Raw genomic sequence first — 21,079 nt, 5'->3', positions numbered from 1 at the left:
AGGGCCGCGCGCCGCGTGCGGGGGGGTGGGGCGGCTTCCGCTTCCGGGTCGCCACTCGGGGCCACGGGGGGGGGGCCTTGCTGCAGCTGCCGGAGCCGCCATCGCCGCCGCGATGCCGAAAGGAGGTGAGGGCCGGGCCGGGAGGCGGCGTCGGGGAGAGGGCCAAGGGGCGTACAGGCCCTGCGCGGCCCCCGGCAGGCGGGACGGGCCCCGGGGGAGGCCTCTCCCCGGCTGCGAAAGGGGGAGGGGTCTTCCCCCCCCCCCCCCGAGCTATAGAGGGACTTGGGGGGCGGCTCGGCCTTCTCCCTCCCGGTCATGGAGGGGGTCGGGGCGGGGGGGGGGGTCTTGTACCCCCTTCCTCTCCCAGGCGGCCGGGGGGGGCTCGGAAGGAGGCCGCGTTCCCCCCCCCCACACACACCCTTGGCTGTGGAGGGGCTCGGGGTGGGGGCTCATCCCCCCCCCCCCACACCTCCCGTGGGGGGTCTCGGAGGGGGGGGTCTTTGCCTCACCCGCACCCCCGCGGCAGTGAAGGGCTGCCAGGTTCTGCTCGCTTCTCCTGGAGCTGGGGGTCCCTTTTGGAGCCCCCCATCAAGGGCCCAGGGAGAGCAGCAGCCCCTGGGGGTGCCTAGGCCACCTGCGGGAGCCGCGAGGGCCCCGGCGGCTCTCTCGGGGCTGGAAACTGCTGCCGGTTCCCCCGGGGCAGGGCTTGGGCCCGCACGGAGTGTTCACGGCTGCGCTGGGGAGAGGCCGAGGGTCCCAAGGCCGCGCCGGCAGCGTATCCTGGCAGCAGGCTTTCCTGCCCTGGCACGCTAATGGTGGAGGCCTTCGGGGTGGGATACGAGGAACGGGAGCTGCGTGGAGATGGTCTGGCCGTAAAGGGCAACGTGGGGGCTGCCAAGGTGCGCTGTGGTTCGGGGGGTCTGAATGCAGCTGGGTTTTTCATGGCTCCAGCAGCTCCGCATCTGATTGCTACGGAGCGGGTACCAACTTGCTTGCGTGATTAAGGAGAAGTAATGAGAGAATGACAGACTGTCAGGCCTGAGCTGGATCCACCCAGAATCTTCTCCAGATGCACCATCTGCATAATTGGCTCTTGTGTGAGCATTTATTAAATCCTAGTCATATACATTAATATAAACCGGTCCTCATTATTCATCTTCTCTGTAGTTTTCTGCAGTTTATTTCATTAGCATTTCCCAAGCTTTAATAACATAAAATCTGTTTTCCTGCTTAAATTGTGTTTATGCAGTTTATTCTATGCCCATTCATTAATGTTGGTAAAAATATCTGAAGTTTTCCCTTTTTTTGTGTGTGTGAAGGCAAATAACTATGATGGGTTATAGCTCTGCTTAACAGATTTAAATGCCTTATAACTCAGGTTTTCCTGCTCTGTATTTCACTGTAAGATTTAAAACATTTCTTTCAAACCTTTTACTTCTGAGGAAAAGAGGGGTCTTTACCTGCCCCCCCCCCAAGTGAATAGGAGTTTTTATACTGTTAGCAGAAGAGAAGATTTTTGCTCTCATTGCCTAATATAAAATGGGTTTTTTAACTAGCCAATAATAAATTTTTTTACGTTATTATTTCTGATTATGTTCTTTTTTTCTGAATAGACTAAAAAAGAACAAGTGATTCCTTCAATATTTTTCTGTTCTTTTTCATTTAAACTCCTTAGCTATGTTGCTTGAAACTGAAGACACATGTATTTGCAAGCACGTCTACCTTAGGCACCAGATGTCTTTACCACAGTTGAAATCTACAGACGTTTATATTTTAAGAGCTCTGCAAAGGAGGATAAGAATCATTATCCATATTTTACAGATGGGGAAGCTGAGGCACAGAGCTGAAGGGACTTGCCTGGCATAAGGCAGTAGGTCAGTGGTAGACGAGGCCTGATGCCTTGTCTGACCTGCGGTGTCGGCTCCCCGTCCAGAGCAAAGGCCCCTTTCCTGCGCCGTGCTGAGCTCCCTGCAGGACAGCATGCTGTAGCTGGGTCCACTCCGACTGCCGAGCTGGTGGCACTGCTGGTTCAGTCGTGGAGGTCTTGCTTCTTCTCATCTGCGGGCAGGCCTGAATATAACGAGGATAGCTCCAGGATTGATTCACTCTTCATTTCGTTGCTTTTCAAGCACTTTTCCCTTGAGTTATTTTTCCCCAATGCATAGATATTTGCTGTAATAAGCTAGGCTCAGCAAAAGCCTTAAAATGTATCTACTAGGCAAGACAGTTGCCTGGCATTGGCTGATCTTGTAGCACAGCACAGCACTGCTTTACTTTATTTAGGTTTTATTTGGTGCTACGTGCTGTGTCGAAGATGTTACTGTTGTTCCTTGTGGAGTGATGTCATTTGCCAGGCAGTGAGGTGATGTCTCTTGCCCTAGAGCGCTTCCCTGGCAGATCTGCTCTCTGGGTGGGTTGGTATTGCCGTGTGAGATGGCTGGGAGCAGACAACCAGAAAGAGCAACCCAAATGTTGGGGTGCAACAAAGGTCCGGGGTGTGCTTATGCTTTGAGTGGCAATGAGCTTCCAAGCTGAATTTAGAGAGAAGGATCTGGTCTCTGCACTTGCGCGTTTTGTAAGAGGAAAGTATGTCGGGGGTCTCCGTAAGGCCCGCGGGCAGGAGGGACCCAGCAGGCCCTGGAAAGGTGCCTCTGCGCAGCGACCTGCCACGGTAGTTTGCTGCTCTTTTCCGTGCTGACCTGCTAGTGTTTGTGCGTTGGGAGCTGGCTCCTTTAACGGCAGCTCCGGGATCTCTGTCCGCAGGCTCGGCTGGCGTTCTTTCTTTTCAAGCTTGTCATTCTCTCTGCTCACACCCCAAAGTGTTTTAAGGACTGTGCTTTAAACCTGCCTTCCACAAGGATTTGGGAAGAGAGAGAGAATATGAAAAGCCTGGTGGAGGGCAGAGGAAAGAGATTCTTTAGAGCTGCTGTCTTTTGGAGAGCCCCCAGCATTCTGCCAAACCTCTCTGTCCCCCCCCCCCCCCCCCCAGGGTTTTTGGGAGAATTTGTTCCGTGGTCTCTAAAAGGCTCAGCTTTAACCAAGCTAAAATAAATTAGATTTGTCTCTGCTGAGCCAGGAGAACTGATTAGAAAATATTGAATTTCTAACGCTCTCAGCCCACAAAGGATGTCTGCACTGATACTCCCCATCCCTCCGAGTCCAACAAAGGCAGCCAGGCATGACTGTGACTTGGCGGTACGGTCGTGGTACATCTCTCCTATGCGTCCTGCTAAGTCCTGAGGAAGGAGGGAGAATCTCCTCAGTCCTGGTCTCCCACACTGCCCCCTCTACTGTAAGGTTTCTGTTGTCCTCGGCAGGTGAAGTGGGGAGGGTGAGAGAGCCCAAGGATTTCCTGCTGCTCCCGGCAGCCTCCCAAAGCCTCCCGCAGCAGCACGGAGCTCCCTGCCTGAGCTGTTTGTTTTTGCCAGTCTCGTGCCCGAGTTGTGCTTGAGCTGTCTAGCTCAAGGCTGGCGACTGGCTCTTTGTGTAGCTTGCTTTGCCAGCAGCTCTTTGAGCTATAAGAAGGTAAATGGAGCAATCAGTTGAAGGAAGTGATAATGGCTCCGGCAATTTCATATTAGTAACAGAATTTTGCTCTTGGATCAGATCTTAGCCAGGCAATCCAGCCAGCCAATGTGACCTCTTCCCGGCTTCTAGAGCTTGTTTTTATTTTTCCTTATAAAGTAGTAAAATGTGGAGGCTCCCTTTAATAGTTCTCCAGCTCATTATAATTCCCAATGCTTTTGTCCAACTAGCTTCCTATTTTCCTTTGGCACAGCCTTAGTTTCGGGGAGGGATTAAGGAAGCCAGCTTCTCGGAGATAGTTGGTTGTAACCACTGCTGCCACAGGAACATGTTGTGATTCCTACTGTGTAGGAAATGCAGGGAGCAGCTGTGGGATTGAGAATTGCCTGCCAGCCTGGGAAGTGAATCAGAGAGGCCACAAGCGTAGGCCTGGATGGACAAGGGAGCGTAGTGTCACCGAGAGCTGAGCGTGCGCTTGGAAGCTTGTTGCCTGATAAACGGTGTGAGAGCTCGGCCGCGGTTCAGGGATAGAGGTCCCCCCTCTGGGGAGTGCCTTCGTGGCTCGCTCCCGGGAGGACAAACCTCCATTTGCTCATGTGGTTTGGAAAACTCCGTACAGCTGATAAGTTGTGCTCTTTTCTGGCATCTCCAAAACAGCCCAAGTGGAATGAAGGAATTGATTCTCTGAATAGATTTCTATGGATTAGTAATGCTAGTTCTCTGTGTAACTTATCCAAAGTTCTTGGAACATTTTGCTGAGGCTGGTAAGTTGATGTTTCTTTTTTCTTTGGTTTTATCAGAAGAGATATTTTGGCTTGTCCTGCGTGCACCCAAAGTCCAGAGAGAGTGCTAGGGAAGGAGCCAGATTTTTTTGAACTTTTATCACTAAACCACATATTATTTTTTTTTTTTTGTACAGGTAGAAAAGGAGGCCACAAAGGCCGAGCAAGACAGTACACAAGCCCTGAAGAGATCGATGCGCAGCTCCAAGCAGAAAAACAAAAGGCAAGGGTATGTGTTTGCCTCGGTTATCTGTTTACTGTTATAAGCCCTGACTTGTACAGCTTGCTTAATTTGCAGTTCAAGAGAAATGACAGCTTAATCAAGTGTTGCAGATCATTCTGTCAGTGATCGCAATATGAATTCTGAATACCGGTGTCCAGGGAGACTGCAAGGTGTGATCGAGTCCAGCCTCTCACACAGAAGTGGAGCCAAGTAGATCATCCTGTCAGCAATTGGAAGTTTAAGGGATAATGAAGAGGATGCCACAGCAGCTCTAGACAGCTTTTTTCCCCCCCACAGTTCTTCATTCTAATCGCCAGTATAAGCTAATTTTCTATCCCTGCTCCACAGTTTGGCTCTGGAGAAAAAAGGGTCACATCTTAACCTCTGTTTGTGTACTGAAGTCCTTATTATATTTGTCCTCTTTCTGTTCTAGACTTAACAGACAAAACTCTTTTGACTTCTTCCTGTACGCCTGATTTTCTTGTTTGTGTATGACTTGTAGGGAGAGATAACAGTTTTCTGGCAAAGTCCTTTCTGGGTGTGTTTCTGTGCCCCGACAGGCTTGTGCCCCCGCCATGCACAGCTACCTTACTGGTGTTATCAAAGGCATGGCTGCTTTTTGCAGTTCCTGCTCTCTCGTATTCCCAGATTATCACAGCTCTGATTACATGTTCACTGCTATTTATCTGTGACTTTCTGAAAGTGCTGCCTAAGCCTGAATATGCTGTTCCAGCTGAAACCTCACAGCATTGACTACAGTAGGATAATTATACCCCATATGGGAAATACTGATGAATACCTCCCAGAATAAGATTACTCTTTCATGCAATTACGAGCCATGTTGTTGACTCCTTTTTTTAACCAGCTATAACCCAAGGTGATTGTGCGGTTTGCTGCTTAGCCAGATATTCCAACTTTATATCTGATTTCTCCTTCCAAAGTGCAACTTCTTGGTTGGTGTTCTGATTCCACCTTGTTGGTTTCATGCCATCTTTCCAATTTCTGAATCCACTTATGGTTCTGATCCTGTTTTCCAAAATGATTCCAGCTCCTGCCAGTGTGATGTCATGCACAAATTTTATGAGTGTTCTCCGCTTCCAAGCTATTAATGAAAATACCAACTGGAAATGGACCAGAACAAGTCTCTGCAGGACCCCACTTGAAATGCCTGGCTTGCTTCACCGCAACCCAGAGAACTGCTCTTTGAGAAGGATTTTTTTTTTTTTTTTCTTATCGCCCGTACTAGATAGCGATGGCTGCATCTAACCTTATTTCATTAAGGAAAACGTAAAAAAAAAAATTAATCGTATTATTCCTCCTACTGCCCCCAGCTCATCCACTTTGCCAGTCGCTCTGATGAAGGATATTTGGTAATGGAAAAACAAGCTGTTCACACCCATGTCGGTTCTTCTAATCTTATCTTCTAATGACTTACAAATTAATTTCTAGGCTCTGTCTGGTAAAAGCTGTGCTAAAAAGGCTGTAATTTCTTGGATAAAGTATTCTGGGTGATGGCTGGCAATTTGTTTTTCTCTAAGTTTTTTTTATCTAGATCTAGGACTGGATCTTTATAACATCTGTATAGTTTCCACCAACATCTCTGAGATACTGTGCACTGGAAACCTGGGCCAAAATGTCTCCTGGAGATCTTTCATTTGGGGAAAGTAAAGTGCCAGTTTTGTCTTTTACAATAATTTTTCTGGCCTGTTACATAGAACAGCAGAGTTGTTTAGAGGAGATCTGCAGGGGCAGGCGATGCACACTTAGTGGGCTGAGAATGAGATCTTGTTCTTTAATGGCCAGGCACCCTTGGTGTTGTGAGGGACATCAGGAACACTGACGCTCTGAACCGTTTCTCTTCCCTCCAGATTAAAAGTCACAGAAAGAGTTGGGATTTTTACTGACACACATTTTCTCTAATTTCCTGTGATTTTGTAGGAAGAAGAGGAGCAAGAGGAAGGGGGTGAAGGAGCAACAGGGGACCCCAAAAAAGAGAAGAAATCTTTAGATTCAGATGAGAGTGATGAAGATGATGAGGATTATCAGGTACTGCAACTTTCAGGCAACTTTGTCCATTTGCATCAACTTGGAACAGGAGAGAGATGCAAACTCTTGACACAAAGTTCTCTCTGAGAGCTTCCAATAGTAAAGTTTTTATGGAAGAGCTATTTTTAGAAGTCAGGAAAAGCTTGCTTGATTGCATGTTATCCTCAGAGTATCTCTCTGGTAATTTATGCATTTCTGTAAGTGAAATGCAAAGACAAGAACATTTCTGAAAAGACTGAAAAAGCCTGGTAATATAAATCTTGATTCATAAATGGTTTTGCTGTCTGGTAATGAAGGCATCTTGAATTCCACTTCTGGGATGCAAGGCAATGTGTTTGAGCTATCTCTGATACAACAGTTTGGGGTGTTACAGAGCTTATTAACCTTCCTCTTGTTCTTGAACCGTAGCAAAAACGCAAAGGAGTGGAAGGGTTGATAGACATAGAGAATCCCAATCGTGTAATTCAGACAACCAAAAAAGTAACTCAGCTGGACCTGGATGGACCTAAGGAACTCTCACGGCGAGAGCGGTGAGTCCTGCTGCCACGGGGGGAGCTGGCATGTTCCTGCAATTTCATCATCACTGGTTGCAGCAGCTTAGCATGGGGACATGTTTCCCTGCTGTGTACACGCTGGTGTTTTGGGGAAGCCCTTTATGTGCAGTCACCTCTAAAGCTGATACTAAGCAGCAGAATAATTGTCAGGACTCACTTTGGTTCAAAATATCCTTCCCTACAAATCTAATAAAAGCTGGCTGTCCTCTGGGATTAGCTATGGTCATCCTGGAGTTAGGCAGCTTGGCTGGAGTTGAAAGAGTAAGGTTTGTTGCTGAGAAGCAATTGTAGACCATTCCTTTTCTGAAGTTTTATGCCAAAAACCGCAATATTACTAAAAAATGTTACCCGAAGTTCACATTAGGGTCCACTTTAATCTTGCGGCAGAAGGTGCCCTAGTGATAGGTAGCAATTTTGCAGATTTCTGGGGTTCTGGTGAAGCTTTGTCTGAGCAGACGAATAAGAGGAGAAGCAGAGTGTAATCTTCTAGTTTCATTTATCAATGGAGAGTTTAAGAGTGAAAGATTTAAGCTTGCTTATTTGGTATAGATTGCCTCAGCAGAAGTACAGCTGTGAGGGTAAGGCTGGGAAAAGCATGTCTAAGTGCTGTGTAATCGGGCTAAATTGTTTGACCTCGTTGTGTGTCAGCGTTCTTATTTACCAGAACAGAGACAGAAATAATCCCTGTCATCATGCCCATCCGAACCCTGCAATAGATATAACCTGTGCTCAGAAACTGGTGACAGGGATCCCAGTCTCTGTAGGCAATCCATCTCTGTGCTCAACTTCCTTCCCGCTCAGAAAGTCTCCCTTAGTTTGTCTGTACTTGCTTGCTCACTTGGATACCGTGATGACTGGGGTGTTTCACCCAACAGAGAAGAAATAGAGAAACAGAAGGCAAAAGAGAGATACATGAAAATGCACCTAGCTGGTAAAACGGAACAAGCGAAGGCAGATCTCGCCCGACTAGCCATCATTCGGAAGCAAAGGGAAGAAGCTGCCAGAAAGAAAGAGGAGGAAAGAAAAGGTAGGACAATAATTAATCACATCCTCTTACCTCTCTTTTGCAATGGCTGTACTGCCATGAGGCACGATTTCTGATACTGCATGTAGTAATCTCTCGCCTCCTGAGACTGTGTGGTGGTGCTGCATGTCATTACAACTCCTCTCTTCAAAACTAGGTTCGGCTGTTTCATTCTTACAAAGATATTGCCTTATAAAGCTCTAGGACATCTGCACAGGGAGAAGCCAAAGAAAGAAGGGAATTGCTCTTGATATTCACACTGTTCTCAGCCTCGCAGGCAGTGCTAGTTCTGGCTTGGGGGTTTAGTCAGTTCCTTGTGCTCAGCTGGGTGTGATTTTAATCTTGGGTGTGATTAATCGCTTTGCATGCTGGGGATCCAAACTGCACAGGGAATTTTCCTGTGCTTCTCCACTTCTGGACTTCATCTTAGTTCGGCTCTGGTAGGTGTGAACCAGAATGAGTGCATGTTCTTGCTGGCTTCCACAGACACATTTGTGCAGCAGCATTAGGATAATTTGTGGCAGCCAAGGACAGAAGGGATTGTGGTTGGGTGACTGCTCCTTTCAGCCCTGGGCGAGATCTACCAGGGATTGGCAGGGGAGGGTCAGATTTTTTCCCCTTACCTCACTGTATGTAGCTAACAGGATTTCAGTCTCTGGCTGTCAAGCCACCACCAGTCCCTGATGTGCACTGTGAAATGATGACACCTCTTTCTTTTCCTCCTCCAGCAAAAGATGAAGCGGCTATGGCAGGTAAAAGACTGCAGTCACTATCCCTTAACAAGTAAGCACCGGACACGCAAGAGGAGGAAACGCCAGGGAACTGTGCCTGGTGCCTGCCAGGAACTCTGTTGTGTTGCATACCATAGATGCCACATAGGATGTACTGCGGCATCGAAGTCACCTTCACCTCCAAGAGACACTGACGATGTGTTTGTCTTCATCCTGGCACAGATTTCCATTTTGGGGTTGGGGCAGCTGCTATCTTCGGTGCAGAACTGTGCTGAACAGCAATTCTCTGTAACAGTTTGGAAACCTGAATGTTTTTGCTGTTTTTAGGATTAAGAACTCATAGACAGGGGGCAGGGCGGGAGGGAGCCGTGCGGGAGGGGAGATGCTTCAAATATTAGATTGCAAGAAACTAGATTGTGGGGTCATTGTGGGGTGGGGCTTGGGGTGGGGACCTTTGACTTGCTAGTGAACGCCCAAAGGGTAATATATCTGAGGAAACCTTTTGGGCAAATGGCCCATAAAGTTGAGCTGCGGAGTGTTGCAGTATAAGCTGGGAGCCTGACTTCATGGACATCTGGAGTGCTGTTCCTTCCCGCTTTCATCCCTCCTTTCTTGCAGCCAATCTTCCCTTTTCCCTCCTCTTCATTTTTTTTCTTCTCCTGATTAGGGATAGTGCCAGTTTTTAACCACATCATCCTTTGTTTAAAGGAAAAAAACAAACAAACATTAATTGTACCAGACCCAGATGGAAGGAAAAAAAAAAAACTCGATAAAGTTAAAAAAACAAAACTTGTATATTTGGCTGATTAAAATGTAAATTATCGTAACTGCTTTGTCCTTGTCTCCTGTGTGCGTTAAATGAATGTGAGCGTAAAGGCTGCTGCTGAGACTGAAGGTGCAGCCGCAGCCTCGTCTTGTGGCGACTTCTGTCTGCTGCTTTGCTGGTTCTCTGTGCTGCTTGTGGTGTTGGATTTGGCTCGAGGTTTGGAGCTCCAGCAGCAGATGCAGCCTGAAGGCAAGGAGCTTTTCCTGCTCATCTCTGATGGATGTCTTTCACAATCTGGTTACCACAGCGGCAGAGACGTTTATCTTCAGGCTGCTTTCTAACCTATTCACTGTGTCAGAAGACCTAACATTGAACTGTCACCTGGCAGCCACTGTTTCACAGCGTAGGGCTGCTGGAGCCGGAGACGTTCTACCCGGTAAGCGGAGCAGGGAGCCCTGCTGCTGGCCAGTGCTGGGGGCACCAGCACCTTCTGGGCTCGCTCTCCATCAGTTATTTAAGGCTGTAGAACTGAGCGGGATGAAGGGAGCTGAGAAGGGAGCTCTGCAGGAGTCGCTAGCAGAGGTTTCAATCACAAAGGTGCTTTGTAGAGATGCAGGGTGACAAATGCTGTGATTTGTTCTGTGTGAACAGGCCATTCGTGCCTGGCTTCGAGGACTCGGTCGTGAGGGTGTGGTGGGGGGACGTCACTGTGGGATGCCAGCTCAAACCCCAGTGGGACCCTGCTGTCTTGGTGCAGATGTGCTGGGTCACCTCTGCATGTGGTGAAGACACAACCCCCTGGGCTGTTCCCCCAGCTCGGGCTGTAGTTGCACTAAAGCAGTGATTTGGGGCAGGATATATTTTCAGGGAGCTCTGAGAGATGACTGATACCAGCAGAGGTGCCCTTGCTGTCAGGCATAAAAGGGAAGAATGGATATGGTGGGGTCAGAGGATGGTTATAAACCTTTGGAGAGAGCCTTGTGGCAAAGAGGAGGCAGATGGAGCGAGGTGGTGGGAGGTAATGGGTTAGTACTGGGACTGAGCAGGGCAGGAGCCACAAACAGAGGGTGGGAGAGTGGGATGGGTCACATGTAGAAATGGGTGCAAAAAATTTATTCCCATCAAACTAGTCTGCTCATGTCTGGACCAGAACCTAAATGTCACTGTCCCTCTGCTGCCAGTGATAACTCCTCTCTCAAGGCCAGTGGTGGAAGTGACTCATCTAGGTAAGGTCTGGTCTGCTTTGAGGGACACCAGCAGGAACAGCCTTTACCCTGAGCTACCATGGGGAGGTCTGATCCCACGAGGAGTAACCAGGTTGCGCAGAACAGATTCTTTTTTCTTTTTGGTGGTAAATGTAGGATTTCCCTTGCAGAAACACTTGGTTTAACACAGGGCAGCATTCTCGCTGGCCTGGACGCTCCCAGCCAGGTCCTGGTTCTTCTGTCTAAGGCTCTCCTACCAACCACTTCATTGCTGTTTTATACCTTGTATGTAATGTGTGACCCTGCCTGTTTACCACATGCAATTAAAACCTGCTGTGAAACAGAAGTATTTATCCAGTTTCTTAGCTTCTTCAAAGGCTGGGACGTGCTCATGCACTTGTTCACGTCAAGTTATTCAAAAAAGAAAAAAATACTGGATTTACATGGGGAAAATCCCTATTTTATTGTTGATTTCTTTAAGCAATGTATGACCAGCATCAGGTGGGATGGTAACAAAAATAGTTAAAAAACATTCTTTTTTTTTCTTTGTACTGGAGTTGCCTCCGGTGCCAGGGCCGCCCGCCGGACGCCCTGCGCTGACTGCCAGCAGGGGAGGCGCGCTGGCGGGTATCGGAGCCGGCTTCGCATAGCACGGGGTCTCGCGGGGAGAAAGCAAGCAGGATCCGCCTGGGAGAGGGAGGCTGGCAGCGCCGGGACGCCCTTCCCCGAGCCGCCTCCTTCACTTGATCTTGAGATCCTTCAGTGCCGACTCCAGGCTCTGCAGGGAAAGCGGAGGTCGGTCTTAACCAGCTTTTTGCTCTCCGAGGCAAGTGGAGCAAACGGGGTGGTCGGTGCTGGCACCCGGAGCCCCCCGGTCCCTCGGAGAGGAGATCCCAACCTCCGCTCGCTTTGGCTCATTTCCCAAGCCGCACGGACAAGGCTGAAGCCTGGAGAAGGCGCTCGATCCCGGCGCAAGCGTTTGCCCTGGGCCTGGCTGGCTTCGGCCCCCGCGCTGCCAGCCCCCGGGGGCGTCCCCAGCACCCGCCGCTGGCTCGTCCGAGATCCCAGCCAGGACAGACCGGCTCCGAGGCTGGGCTGTGGCCGAAGGACGGCTCCGGCGGGGAGCGCGCGCTCCCCCCCGAGCCAGCTGCGCGCAGCGGCCGGGCGATTGCAATGGGAGCCCCGAGGCTCCAGCCCTGCCGCAGGCACGGCTCTCCGCATCCGCGGCGGCCGGGAGCCGGCGGCGCCGCCTTACCTTGACGTCCCAGAGGCTCATGCCGCCGTCCATCCCCGTGGTGCAGAACTGCGAGCACTTGGCCTTCCCGCCCGCCAGCACGGAGATCTGGCTGCGGGGCGCAAAGAGGCGGCGGTGAGTCAGCACGGGCCGCCCGGCCGGTCCCCCGCTCCGGGGGCTGCCGGTCCTCGCCGCGGCCGTGGGTGGGATTGGGGCCGGATCCCTCCGAATCCCCCGCCGGCACCACCCGCTCCCGGGGGTGCCCGAGGATCCAAGGCCCAGGGAACGCAGCGCGAGGATGACGCAAGCCCCCGGGGTGACCCGGCCGAGCGGGTCCGTCCCCGCGCGCGAGCCGGTCGCGGGCAGGGATCCTCCGGGCGCCGGCACCCACCTGATGCTGTTCTTGTGCAGCGTGTCCAGCGCGGCGTTGGCGGTGTCCGAGCTGGCTTTCTTGTCCATGTTCTGGAAGCGCTCGCGGGCGGTGAGGCCGCGCTGGGAGCTCTGCTTGGGGACGTCCAGCTTGCCCCCGAAGGCCAGCGCGCCCTGGCTCTCCTCGTAGGTGAAGAGCATCGGGTAGCAGTCGTGGCCCTGCGGCAGCCAGCAGCCCGGCTCAGCGCCCGCCGCCGCCGCCGCGGCGCAGCCCCCTGCCCGCCCACCGCGGCCCCCACTCACCGCGGCCACCAGGCTGTTCTCGGTGATGAAGGTGACGGCCAGGAGGGGAAGGGTCTCCGTGCACAGGGAGGCCACGCTGCGGGGGACGCCGAGGGGCGAGCCGTTAGCCGCCGACGCCGACGCCGAGGCCGCTCATCCGCCCCCCCCCCACCGCCCCGGCCCCCCCGGCCCGCGCTTACGCCATCCTCCTGTTGGCGTCGGCGAGGCAGACGGTGCTGTCGTGGCTCACCCAGGCGACGCGGGCGCCGCCGGCCGAGAAGCAGACGCTGTGCACCCAGCCGCAGCTGCTGCTCGACTCGAACATCAGCTCCCCGAAGGGCATCTTGGAGCCCCACGGCGTGGGGCTGGGCCGCTCCTCCACCTCCTTGATGTAAGCCGAGAAGATCCTGGCGGGGAGGGAGAGCCCAGCCGTGTGCTGCCGCCGCCGCCGGGCTGCCTCGGTTTCCCCACTCCCCGCGCCCCGGCCGCCCCCCCCCCCCGGCCCCTCACCGGCACTTGAAGTCGCAGGAGCCGGCGGCCAGCAGGACGTTGTTGGGGTGCCAGTCGAGGCTGAGCACCGTCGAGCGGATGGGCTTCTTGATGTGCTTGCAGACCCACCTGCGGCGTGGCACGGCGTGGCGGCGTCAGCGCGGAGCCGCCCCGGGGTGGTGGTGGGGGAACAGGGACCATGCGCCGTGTCCCCAGCAGCCCAGGGATGGGGCACAGCCCTCCGGCTCCCCAGCTCTCTCCTCATGTCTCCCCTCCATCCCCTCACCCTCCATCTCCTCCTTCCATCCCCTCACCTTCCATCTGCCCCCTTCCATCCCTCTCCACCTCCCCCTTCATCTCCCATCTCCCATCTCCCGTCCATCTCCAGCTCCTCCTGTCTCAACTCTCTCTCCCACATCTCCTCCTCTGTCTGCCCTGTCTCCTCCTCCATCTCCCCCTCTCTCCCTCCATCTCCCCTCCTCCTCCTCTGCCTCCCCTTCCATCTCCCCCATCTTCTCATCCACCTCCCCCTCCATCTCCCCCATCTCCTCATTCATCTCCTCTCCCTCCCCTCCCTCTCCCCAACTCTTTCCTCATGTCTCACCTCCATCTCCCCCATCTCCTCCTTCATCTCCCCATCCATCCCCTCTCTCCCCTCCATCTCTCCCCCCATCTCTCCCCTCGGCCTCCCCCTACCCGGCCGGCGGGGCCGCGCAGCCCCTCACCAGTCGTTCTCCTGCTCAAAGTAGCAGATGGAGATGAGGCGGGAGCCGCTGCCCACAGCGAACTTGTTCTCCTTGGGGGACCACTTGACGCAGCGGGCGGCCCGGTTGATGCGCAGGATGACCAGGGTGGGCTTCCAGACGTTGCCCTTCAGGGTCCAGACGTAGGCGTTGCGGTCGGTCCCGCACGTCACCAGCCGGTTGCTCTCGGGGGCCCAGTCGATGCCTGCGGGGACGAGCGGGGCGCTGGGGCCGGGCGCTGGGGCCGGAGGGCGGGTGCTCGCCCATCGCGCCCCGCGGCTCCTCGCCGGGCGGCTTGAATCGGGGACCGGCACCACCAAGGTGGGAACCGCCTGCTCCGACACCTCCGGCCGCTGCAAAACCCCGTCTCCGGCCGCCGCCGGGGCCACCGAGCGGGACTGGCACCGGCCCCGGGGCACGGCACGGCCACGTCCCCACCGCCCGCCGTCCCGTCCCGTCCCGCCCCGTCCCGTCGCTCGCCGGGGCTCACCGGTCACCTGCCCGTTGTGCTCCTTCAGCTCGTGGGCTTTGCTCCACTTGGCGCCGTCCTTGCGGTAGATGTGCACCTCGTGGTTGTTGGGGCAGAGGGCGATCTCTGCGGGGGGGGGAGCACCGCGGGCTCGGAGAAAAGCCCTTTTTGTTCTCTCCCGGCTCCTCCGCGCCGCCGCCGCCGCCGGGAAATGCCAGCGGCGGTGAATCACCCGGCACGGCTCCCGCTCCCGCCGCCTCGCCGCGGTGGGGGGGACACGCCACCTCTCCCGGCCCCCAAATCCCCCCGCGGCGGCACCGGCTCGCCCCGGGCGAGCGGCTCGAGGTCGGCGCCGCGGCTCCCTGACGGGGCGGCCGGCGCGTCGGGGCGCCCCGGGGTTTGGGACGGGCCGTACTCACGGGTCCGGTCCTTGTTCCAGGCGTGGCAGCTGATGGGCTCCAGCAGGAAGCTGTGGTAGGCCATGGCTCCTTCGCTGCGCACGGCACGGCACGGGATGGCACGGGAGGGGACGAGAGCGGCGCGGCCGTCAGGACCCCCCTGCCAGCCCCACGGAGCCGCCCCGCTCGTCCCAGTCGCCCTCTGCTGCATCCTGACAGCCCATCCCGTCCTCACCAGCGCTCCCAGCGCTCCCAGTTAGCCGGCCCGAGGCCGCGGCGGGGCTGCTGCCGCCCCTCACTCAGCCCCCCGGGAGCAAAACCCGGCAGCGCCGTGGCCGAGCCCCGGCCGGGATCAGCCCCGCGTCGCAGCCCGCTGCATCCCCCTTTCCGCCCGGGAACGGCTTTCCCGGAGGGTTTCCAGGCTCCAAGGCGGCCCAAGAGCAGTTCGAGGGTGCCGCACTGTGGGGCAGCTTGGGGCGAAGCCGCAGGAGCCCTTTCCCACGGGAAACGCCGCTGGAGTCCCACCCGGCCGCCTTTGCCGGCCAATCCCAGGGGAAGGGGCTTGGCAGGAGCCGGCGGCACTTGGAGATGCGGAGGAAGCCGGGAGCACCCTGATAAGGCACCCAGCTTGCGGCCACGTGCCCGGCCGGGTCCCCATGGCGGGATGCTCCGAGCGGCACCCCGGGGCGAGCCGCTCCGGGCAGCGGGGCCGGGGCTGGAGGGCGGAGGGGAAACCCTTCCCATCTCCGCGCTCCTGCTCCTCCAGGGAGAGCGGCCCCCCGGGCCGGAGGCTTTGCAGAGCCGCCCCCGGAGCTCGTGCCGCGGCGCTCCGCTCCCAAAGCATCCCGGAGCCGGCCGGGCGCCCCGAGCACGACTCCCAGCGCCTGGGGAGGGGGGGGACCGGAGCCGCCTCCGGCACCTTCCCCCCGCGGCGGCCGCCAGCCTGGCGGGGACGGCGCCTGTGCCGCGAGCGAGGGGCCGCGGCGCTCGTGACTAATACCTTCCGCTAGCTGAGCTCAGCGCCGCCGCTGCCAGCGCCGCCGCCGAGGAGCCGCCGCGGCACGCCGGCCCCGGCCGCCCGCTCCGATCCCCTCCGCTCTGCTCCGCGCGGGCCCCTTTCCGTCCCCCCCGGCCGCCCGCGCGAGCTGCCACCGGGCGCTTTCGGGGACGGGGCCCGAGCGCAGCCCCTCGGCCGAAGCGGCGCCCGGATTTGGGAAGCGCCCGCTCACCTCGCCGGGGCGGGACGGCCGGGGATTAGTCACGGAGTTTGGCACTCGGGTATTTTGGGAACTAACAGGATGCTGCCCGTTTTCCTTGGCAGCTCCAAACGTTGCAGGGAAAGGGGAAAAGTCTCCGCTAGCAGCTTTCTGGCTCCCGGGCTGCCGAAAAGAGAAGCCACGGAGCTCCAGCACCTGCATCGCGCACGCGGAAACCACCCGGCAGGCAGCACCAATCCTGCTGAGCGCCGACGCCGCACGTGCCCGCAGCCGGCCCCACGCCTCAACGCCCATCCCGGCTTTCCAGGGCACGGACACGGCCCAGAGGGAGCCGCGCCGGCCCGTCGGAGCCATCCGTAAACAACGCCGTTATTCATGAGCATCATTTTTAGCGCCTCCGAGTAAGAGCCGGGTTTGTTCCCTCGCCGTTGCAAACTCCAGCAGCGCCTCGCTGCCAAACCTCGTCCCACGTTAACGGCAGCAACGCGGCTCCCCCAGCCCGTCCGTCCCGCCGCCGGCCCCGCTTGGGGAACCGGCTATGCGGCGATCGGCAACCCGGCTCCGAGGACGGGTTTCTGCCGTGCCCCGAACCGCTGCCCGTCCTGCGCCGGGCTGCGCGGACGGGAGCTGCGCCGCCCATAACAGGGGCTGCAAGGACGAAGCTGCTGTTAGCGCTGCAGAGGAGCGGGAGCAGAACGACGTGTTAAAGCAGCAGCCGGCCGAAACCGCTCCAGGAAGGAGGGGAGGGAGGTGAGGGGGCGCGGTGCATCCATTGCATCGTGAACCGCTCTGGAAGGAAACAGCAATTTCTTTCTTTTTTTTTGGGGGGGGGCCAGTTTTGATGCTTCAAGGCCTGGGAAGCCGCCTGGTTTCTCTCCTCATTGCAGGGTCTTGTTTTTCACCCCGGAGAGAGCACGCTCGGTGCAGACCCTTGCAGCGAAGGGCTCAGGCGCCGAGCAGCCGAAGCGGGGAGCGGACGCCATCCTCCCTCCCGCCGCCGCGGCAAACAAACATCGCTCGGCGGGACGCACGGGGCTTTCGGGTTGAGCAACGATCCCTCCCCGCGACGGTTTACGTTGCATCTCCGCGGCTTCTGGTTTCCTAATGTCATTAACTCCCTGCTAAAGCCCAGAGGAAGGATCTACGGCCGGGCTGCGGGGAAGGAGCAGGAAAGCGGTGCAGCCCCTTTCTGCGAGGAAACGCGCTGGTGGGGCCGAGGCCATCGGCTCCCACCATCCCTGTGCGGCTGCAGAGCTGCTCGCGGGGGGGAAAGGGGCATTTGGGAGCGCAGGCTGGCTGGGGAGGGCCAAGCACAGCTCTCTGCCGCCGGGGCCGCCTCGAGGCCCCGAGCAATTCGGAAACAACCTTGGAGGCGATAATGCAACCTTGGCACGAGCCGAGCGCTTTGCGACTCCTCCTGATCTCGAGGAGGAAGTTGCTCGGCGGGGGGGGCCGCGTTTTCGTTCGGGCTGGAGCTCGGCGGCGGGCCGAGGCAGGGACCCCCCGGCCCTCCCCAGCCCTTTTCGCCGCCCGGGGGGGGGGGCGAGGGGCGCGCGGAGGCGCTGACCCTCCTCTTCCTCGCGCGGGCGGCCGATGCCGGGGACGGGGGAGGCCAGCCCCCCCCCGCCGAGGGACCCTTTGCAAAGCGGCGGCGCTCCCGGGCCTCCCGCCGGAGGAGGAAAACGCAAACTCGCCGCCGGCGCCGGGAAGAAACGTCCGAAACGCGGCGGCAGCGGCGCAAAGCCCCGCGGCACCGCCTGGAGCGGCGCCTCCCGCGCAGGAAACCAGCCCCGAAGCAGCCCCGGCCCGCGGCCTCCGGCGGGGGGGTTTCGCCTGCCCCGGCCAAACGGAGTGTGTTTCTTTTGTTTTGTTTCGTTTTGTTTTTTTTAAATATTGAGTTTTCCGCCGGGGCGGCGACCCGTCCCGGGGCCCTGGCGGGACGGCAGCAGCACCAATCGCGCGCGCGGGGCACGGGAACCGCGGCCCCCGGGCACTTACCTGGCAGCGCGGGGCTGGTTCATGGACTCTGGGCAGTCGACACGAACGGCAGCCCGGCCGGCGGCGAACCAACGGCAGCAGCGGCTGGCTGGCTGGCTCTCGGAGGCAGCCCGACTTCCCTTTTCCTCTCCGAGAAATGCAACCACTTCCTTACGTGGGCGTTGGGGGAGCGCGGAGCCGCGCCGGCGGCCGCCCTGCCCCTGCGTGCGCGCGAGCCCCGCCGGCCGCCCCGGCCAACGAGCCTCCCTCCGCTTCCATGGCCCCCCTCGCCGCTGGCGGCCAAGGCCTGGGCATCCTGCCAGCCCCGGTGTTCCGGGGGCAAGGATGCCCCGGGAAGCCCGGGCGGCAGCTCCACACAACTCTGCTGTTTTTTTTTCCCTCCTGCTTCGGAGCAACCTGCTTTTTATCCCTTTCCTCACCAGTAACTCCCAGGAGCTCAGCGCCTTATTAGCTTTAAGTGCTGGGAAGGAGAGAGGAGGACGGGGGATGCCCAGGCAGGTCCATCGCCCTGCTGGACGTCCCGCACGGCGCGATGCCCTCGCCCCTGACCGTGGAGGGTAGCTCCGGAGGGGACCGTGCCGTCACCGAACCGCGACAGCGGCGCCCAAGCTCAGCATCGGGCTCTGGCACGAGGAGGACGGGCCCTGATGGGGTTTCCCAGCCGCGGGGTTGGGATGCAACGACCCCGTATTTCTTAAGCTCCAGAATTAAGTCCCAGGTTAGGAGCTCAGCTGAAGGGACAGGCTCTGAGGTGCAGCACTGAGTGGGTAACTCCTCTCGCTTTTGCTCCCGAAGTCCATGAGCCAGCTTTCCCTTCACAGGCGTTGCCGTGATCCTACGCGGCACCCATGGGACCGGCTCGCCCAGGTCAGGGCTGTCCTGGCACCCCAGGGCTGGAGATGTCCCCAGACAGCTGTAGGTCTTTGCAGCTCTGGCCAGGAGTGAATCTCCACAGCGGGTAAAGTCCATCTCAAGAGTGGCAAAAAGCCTCAGTCTCCGACACCAGCTTGCCCAGAAGAGCATCTGGCCTCTCTCCGAGCATCACCGCTACCCAAACGCAGCAAAAGCGATGCAGATCCCACAACAGCTCAAACACAGCTGGGACTGAAGCTTTCCCTTCTGCCTGCACACTTTCTCTCCTCCTCTCGTGGCTGCTGGCTGCTCTGCCTCTACTCAGGCTTTCCCTGTATCCCACCGCTGTCTGCTGCGACATCCCTGCAAAGCTCTGCACCGAGACCAGCACTTCATGCCCGTGCGGGGCGAGAGGACACAGCCCTGAAGACCGTTCATCTGCCTGTCGTCTCACATTAGATCTTGGCACTGCTTCCGGGTAGGGATGCAAACGAACGATAGGTCAGTTTAACTTCTGCGGTGGGAATCCCTGTATCTTATTAAGGGGAGGGAGTGAATATCACCCCCCAGCACTGCCTGCAAAGCGGTTTCTTATCTGCTATTGCATTTCCTCATTGCTTCTGGTCTTGAGGCTGCTCCTGCTGCGGCTCTTCTCTGAACGCGTGCTAACGAGCACAGCGAGCAGCCACCGCAGGAGATGCACCGTTTGAGAGCACCTAGGGTTTCTCCAAGGCAGGATAATGCCCGACAGCCCACGGGAGAACAGGCCAGTGCTGCTGAGGATGGGGAGGAAGCATCCACCTTGCTTGATCTCTTGCTAGATCTGACTTAAGTTTTGGCTGAACCATTTCACCTCTTTTGCCTCAGTTTCCTCAAGTGCAGAGAGCCTCCTGCATCCATTGCAGAACGTCTTGTAAAGCTCAAGGCCTTTCGGAAAGGCAGCAGAGGAACTACCCCACCGCACAGATACTGGAGACGTGAGAACGGTTTTTTGCTGGGGTATTTTTTGAAGCTGGGGAGAGGAGACAAAAAAAAGTACTGGCAGTTCTGCAGCTTCTTTTCATGGGGAGCTTTTTTAGGCAAGCTCCTGCGAACAGTCTCAGGCGTCCCTGCTTGTGCAGAGCCCCATTTCTTGCCCCTAATAGGCTGTTAACTGGCACGTAACGCAGAACATATGCAGCCAGCAGCTATCCTGTAATTAAGACGGCAACCATGAGCTTTATTGTGAATATTACTTTCAAGGGCACCATTAACCCAATCACACACAACGAGCACATTAGCAAGCTTAGTGGTGCAGCTAGCTCAGATCTGCTGGTGAATTCTCACCCACGTTGGGCAGAAAGAACACCCTCTGACAGTGTTAAAGATGGGGGAGGAGATTAAGGAAATGGTACAGGCAAAACAAAGCACCTACCTTCAAAATAGCTTACAGAAACTGGAGGAAGGATGGCAGCAGAAAGACCTTCTAGATCAAATAAACCACCTGCAAATCCAGCAACCTGCCAGCTCTGTCAGGTGGTGCCCAAGGAGCCGAGCTCTTCCCCATCCTCTTCACGTTGGGCAGTTTGAAGTTGAATCATGCGTCGAGTGATGATTGTTTATATTCCCCTTGCTCAGTTCTTTTCCAGTGTAACTGTCCCCAATCTGTTTCTAATCTCAAATTTATAGCATAAACATTTCTCTCTGAGATAGTAAGCTGGGGCAGTGTTATCAAAAGTTGGTTTGTCGGCTTTTTGGAGCAAAAAGGCTCATTTTACCTTCTCTAGATCTTTAATGCAGAAAAAGGCAAAAACTTAAAGACTAATTTTCTCCACTCTCTCATTAGATGAATTTTTCCATGCTTCTGTATTATTTGGGCCATAAATTTTAGAACACAGCTGTTTTAATAGATCTTTTGGAAATAAAGCACCACACTTTCAAAGTGACTTCAGAAACAAAACCATTACTTTCTGTGAGACATAAGCATCTAATAGGCACAGACAGACAAAGACAAATCCAAGCTCCTCTGTCCATCCTCCAAGCTGGGTGACAGAGCCACTTTGATCCAGAAGACATTTAACTACATTAGCATGGCATTGTATCCTAGCTAATAAACCCATCCTCATCACAAAAGATCATACACTAGACTAGAAGATGAGCAAGAGGTTAAACGGTCATCATTTTATGTTTAGA

At 56.2% G+C, this 21,079-nt stretch overlaps 2 protein-coding genes across 2 annotated transcripts; one reads left to right on the top strand and one right to left on the bottom strand.

Annotated features, from left to right (window-relative positions):
• The first annotated feature begins 46 nt into the window (after positions 1 to 46).
• On the top strand, positions 47 to 9,712 carry PDAP1 (PDGFA associated protein 1). Its single transcript, XM_067306165.1, has 6 exons — positions 47 to 125; positions 4,445 to 4,536; positions 6,469 to 6,576; positions 6,985 to 7,106; positions 8,006 to 8,157; positions 8,883 to 9,712. The coding sequence occupies exons 1-6, from the start codon at positions 113 to 115 to the stop codon at positions 8,939 to 8,941; spliced, it is 546 nt and encodes a 181-aa protein (XP_067162266.1). The 5' UTR covers positions 47 to 112; the 3' UTR covers positions 8,942 to 9,712.
• Positions 9,713 to 11,290: 1,578 nt separating this feature from the next.
• On the bottom strand, positions 11,291 to 18,246 carry ARPC1B (actin related protein 2/3 complex subunit 1B). Its single transcript, XM_067306424.1, has 10 exons — positions 18,056 to 18,246; positions 14,862 to 14,935; positions 14,464 to 14,568; positions 13,956 to 14,178; positions 13,252 to 13,359; positions 12,942 to 13,148; positions 12,763 to 12,838; positions 12,482 to 12,678; positions 12,112 to 12,202; positions 11,291 to 11,634 (listed from the first exon to the last, which is right to left on the bottom strand). Exons 1-10 carry the CDS (start codon positions 18,076 to 18,078, stop codon positions 11,596 to 11,598), a joined length of 1,143 nt encoding a protein of 380 aa, XP_067162525.1. The 5' UTR covers positions 18,079 to 18,246; the 3' UTR covers positions 11,291 to 11,595.
• Between the last annotated feature and the right edge of the window lie 2,833 nt (positions 18,247 to 21,079).

This window comes from Apteryx mantelli, chromosome 16, assembly GCF_036417845.1.
Source record: "Apteryx mantelli isolate bAptMan1 chromosome 16, bAptMan1.hap1, whole genome shotgun sequence".
NCBI lineage: Eukaryota > Metazoa > Chordata > Aves > Apterygiformes > Apterygidae > Apteryx > Apteryx mantelli.
Note: the sequence above shows the minus strand (reverse complement) of the source record. Positions and strands in the feature narration are given on the sequence as shown.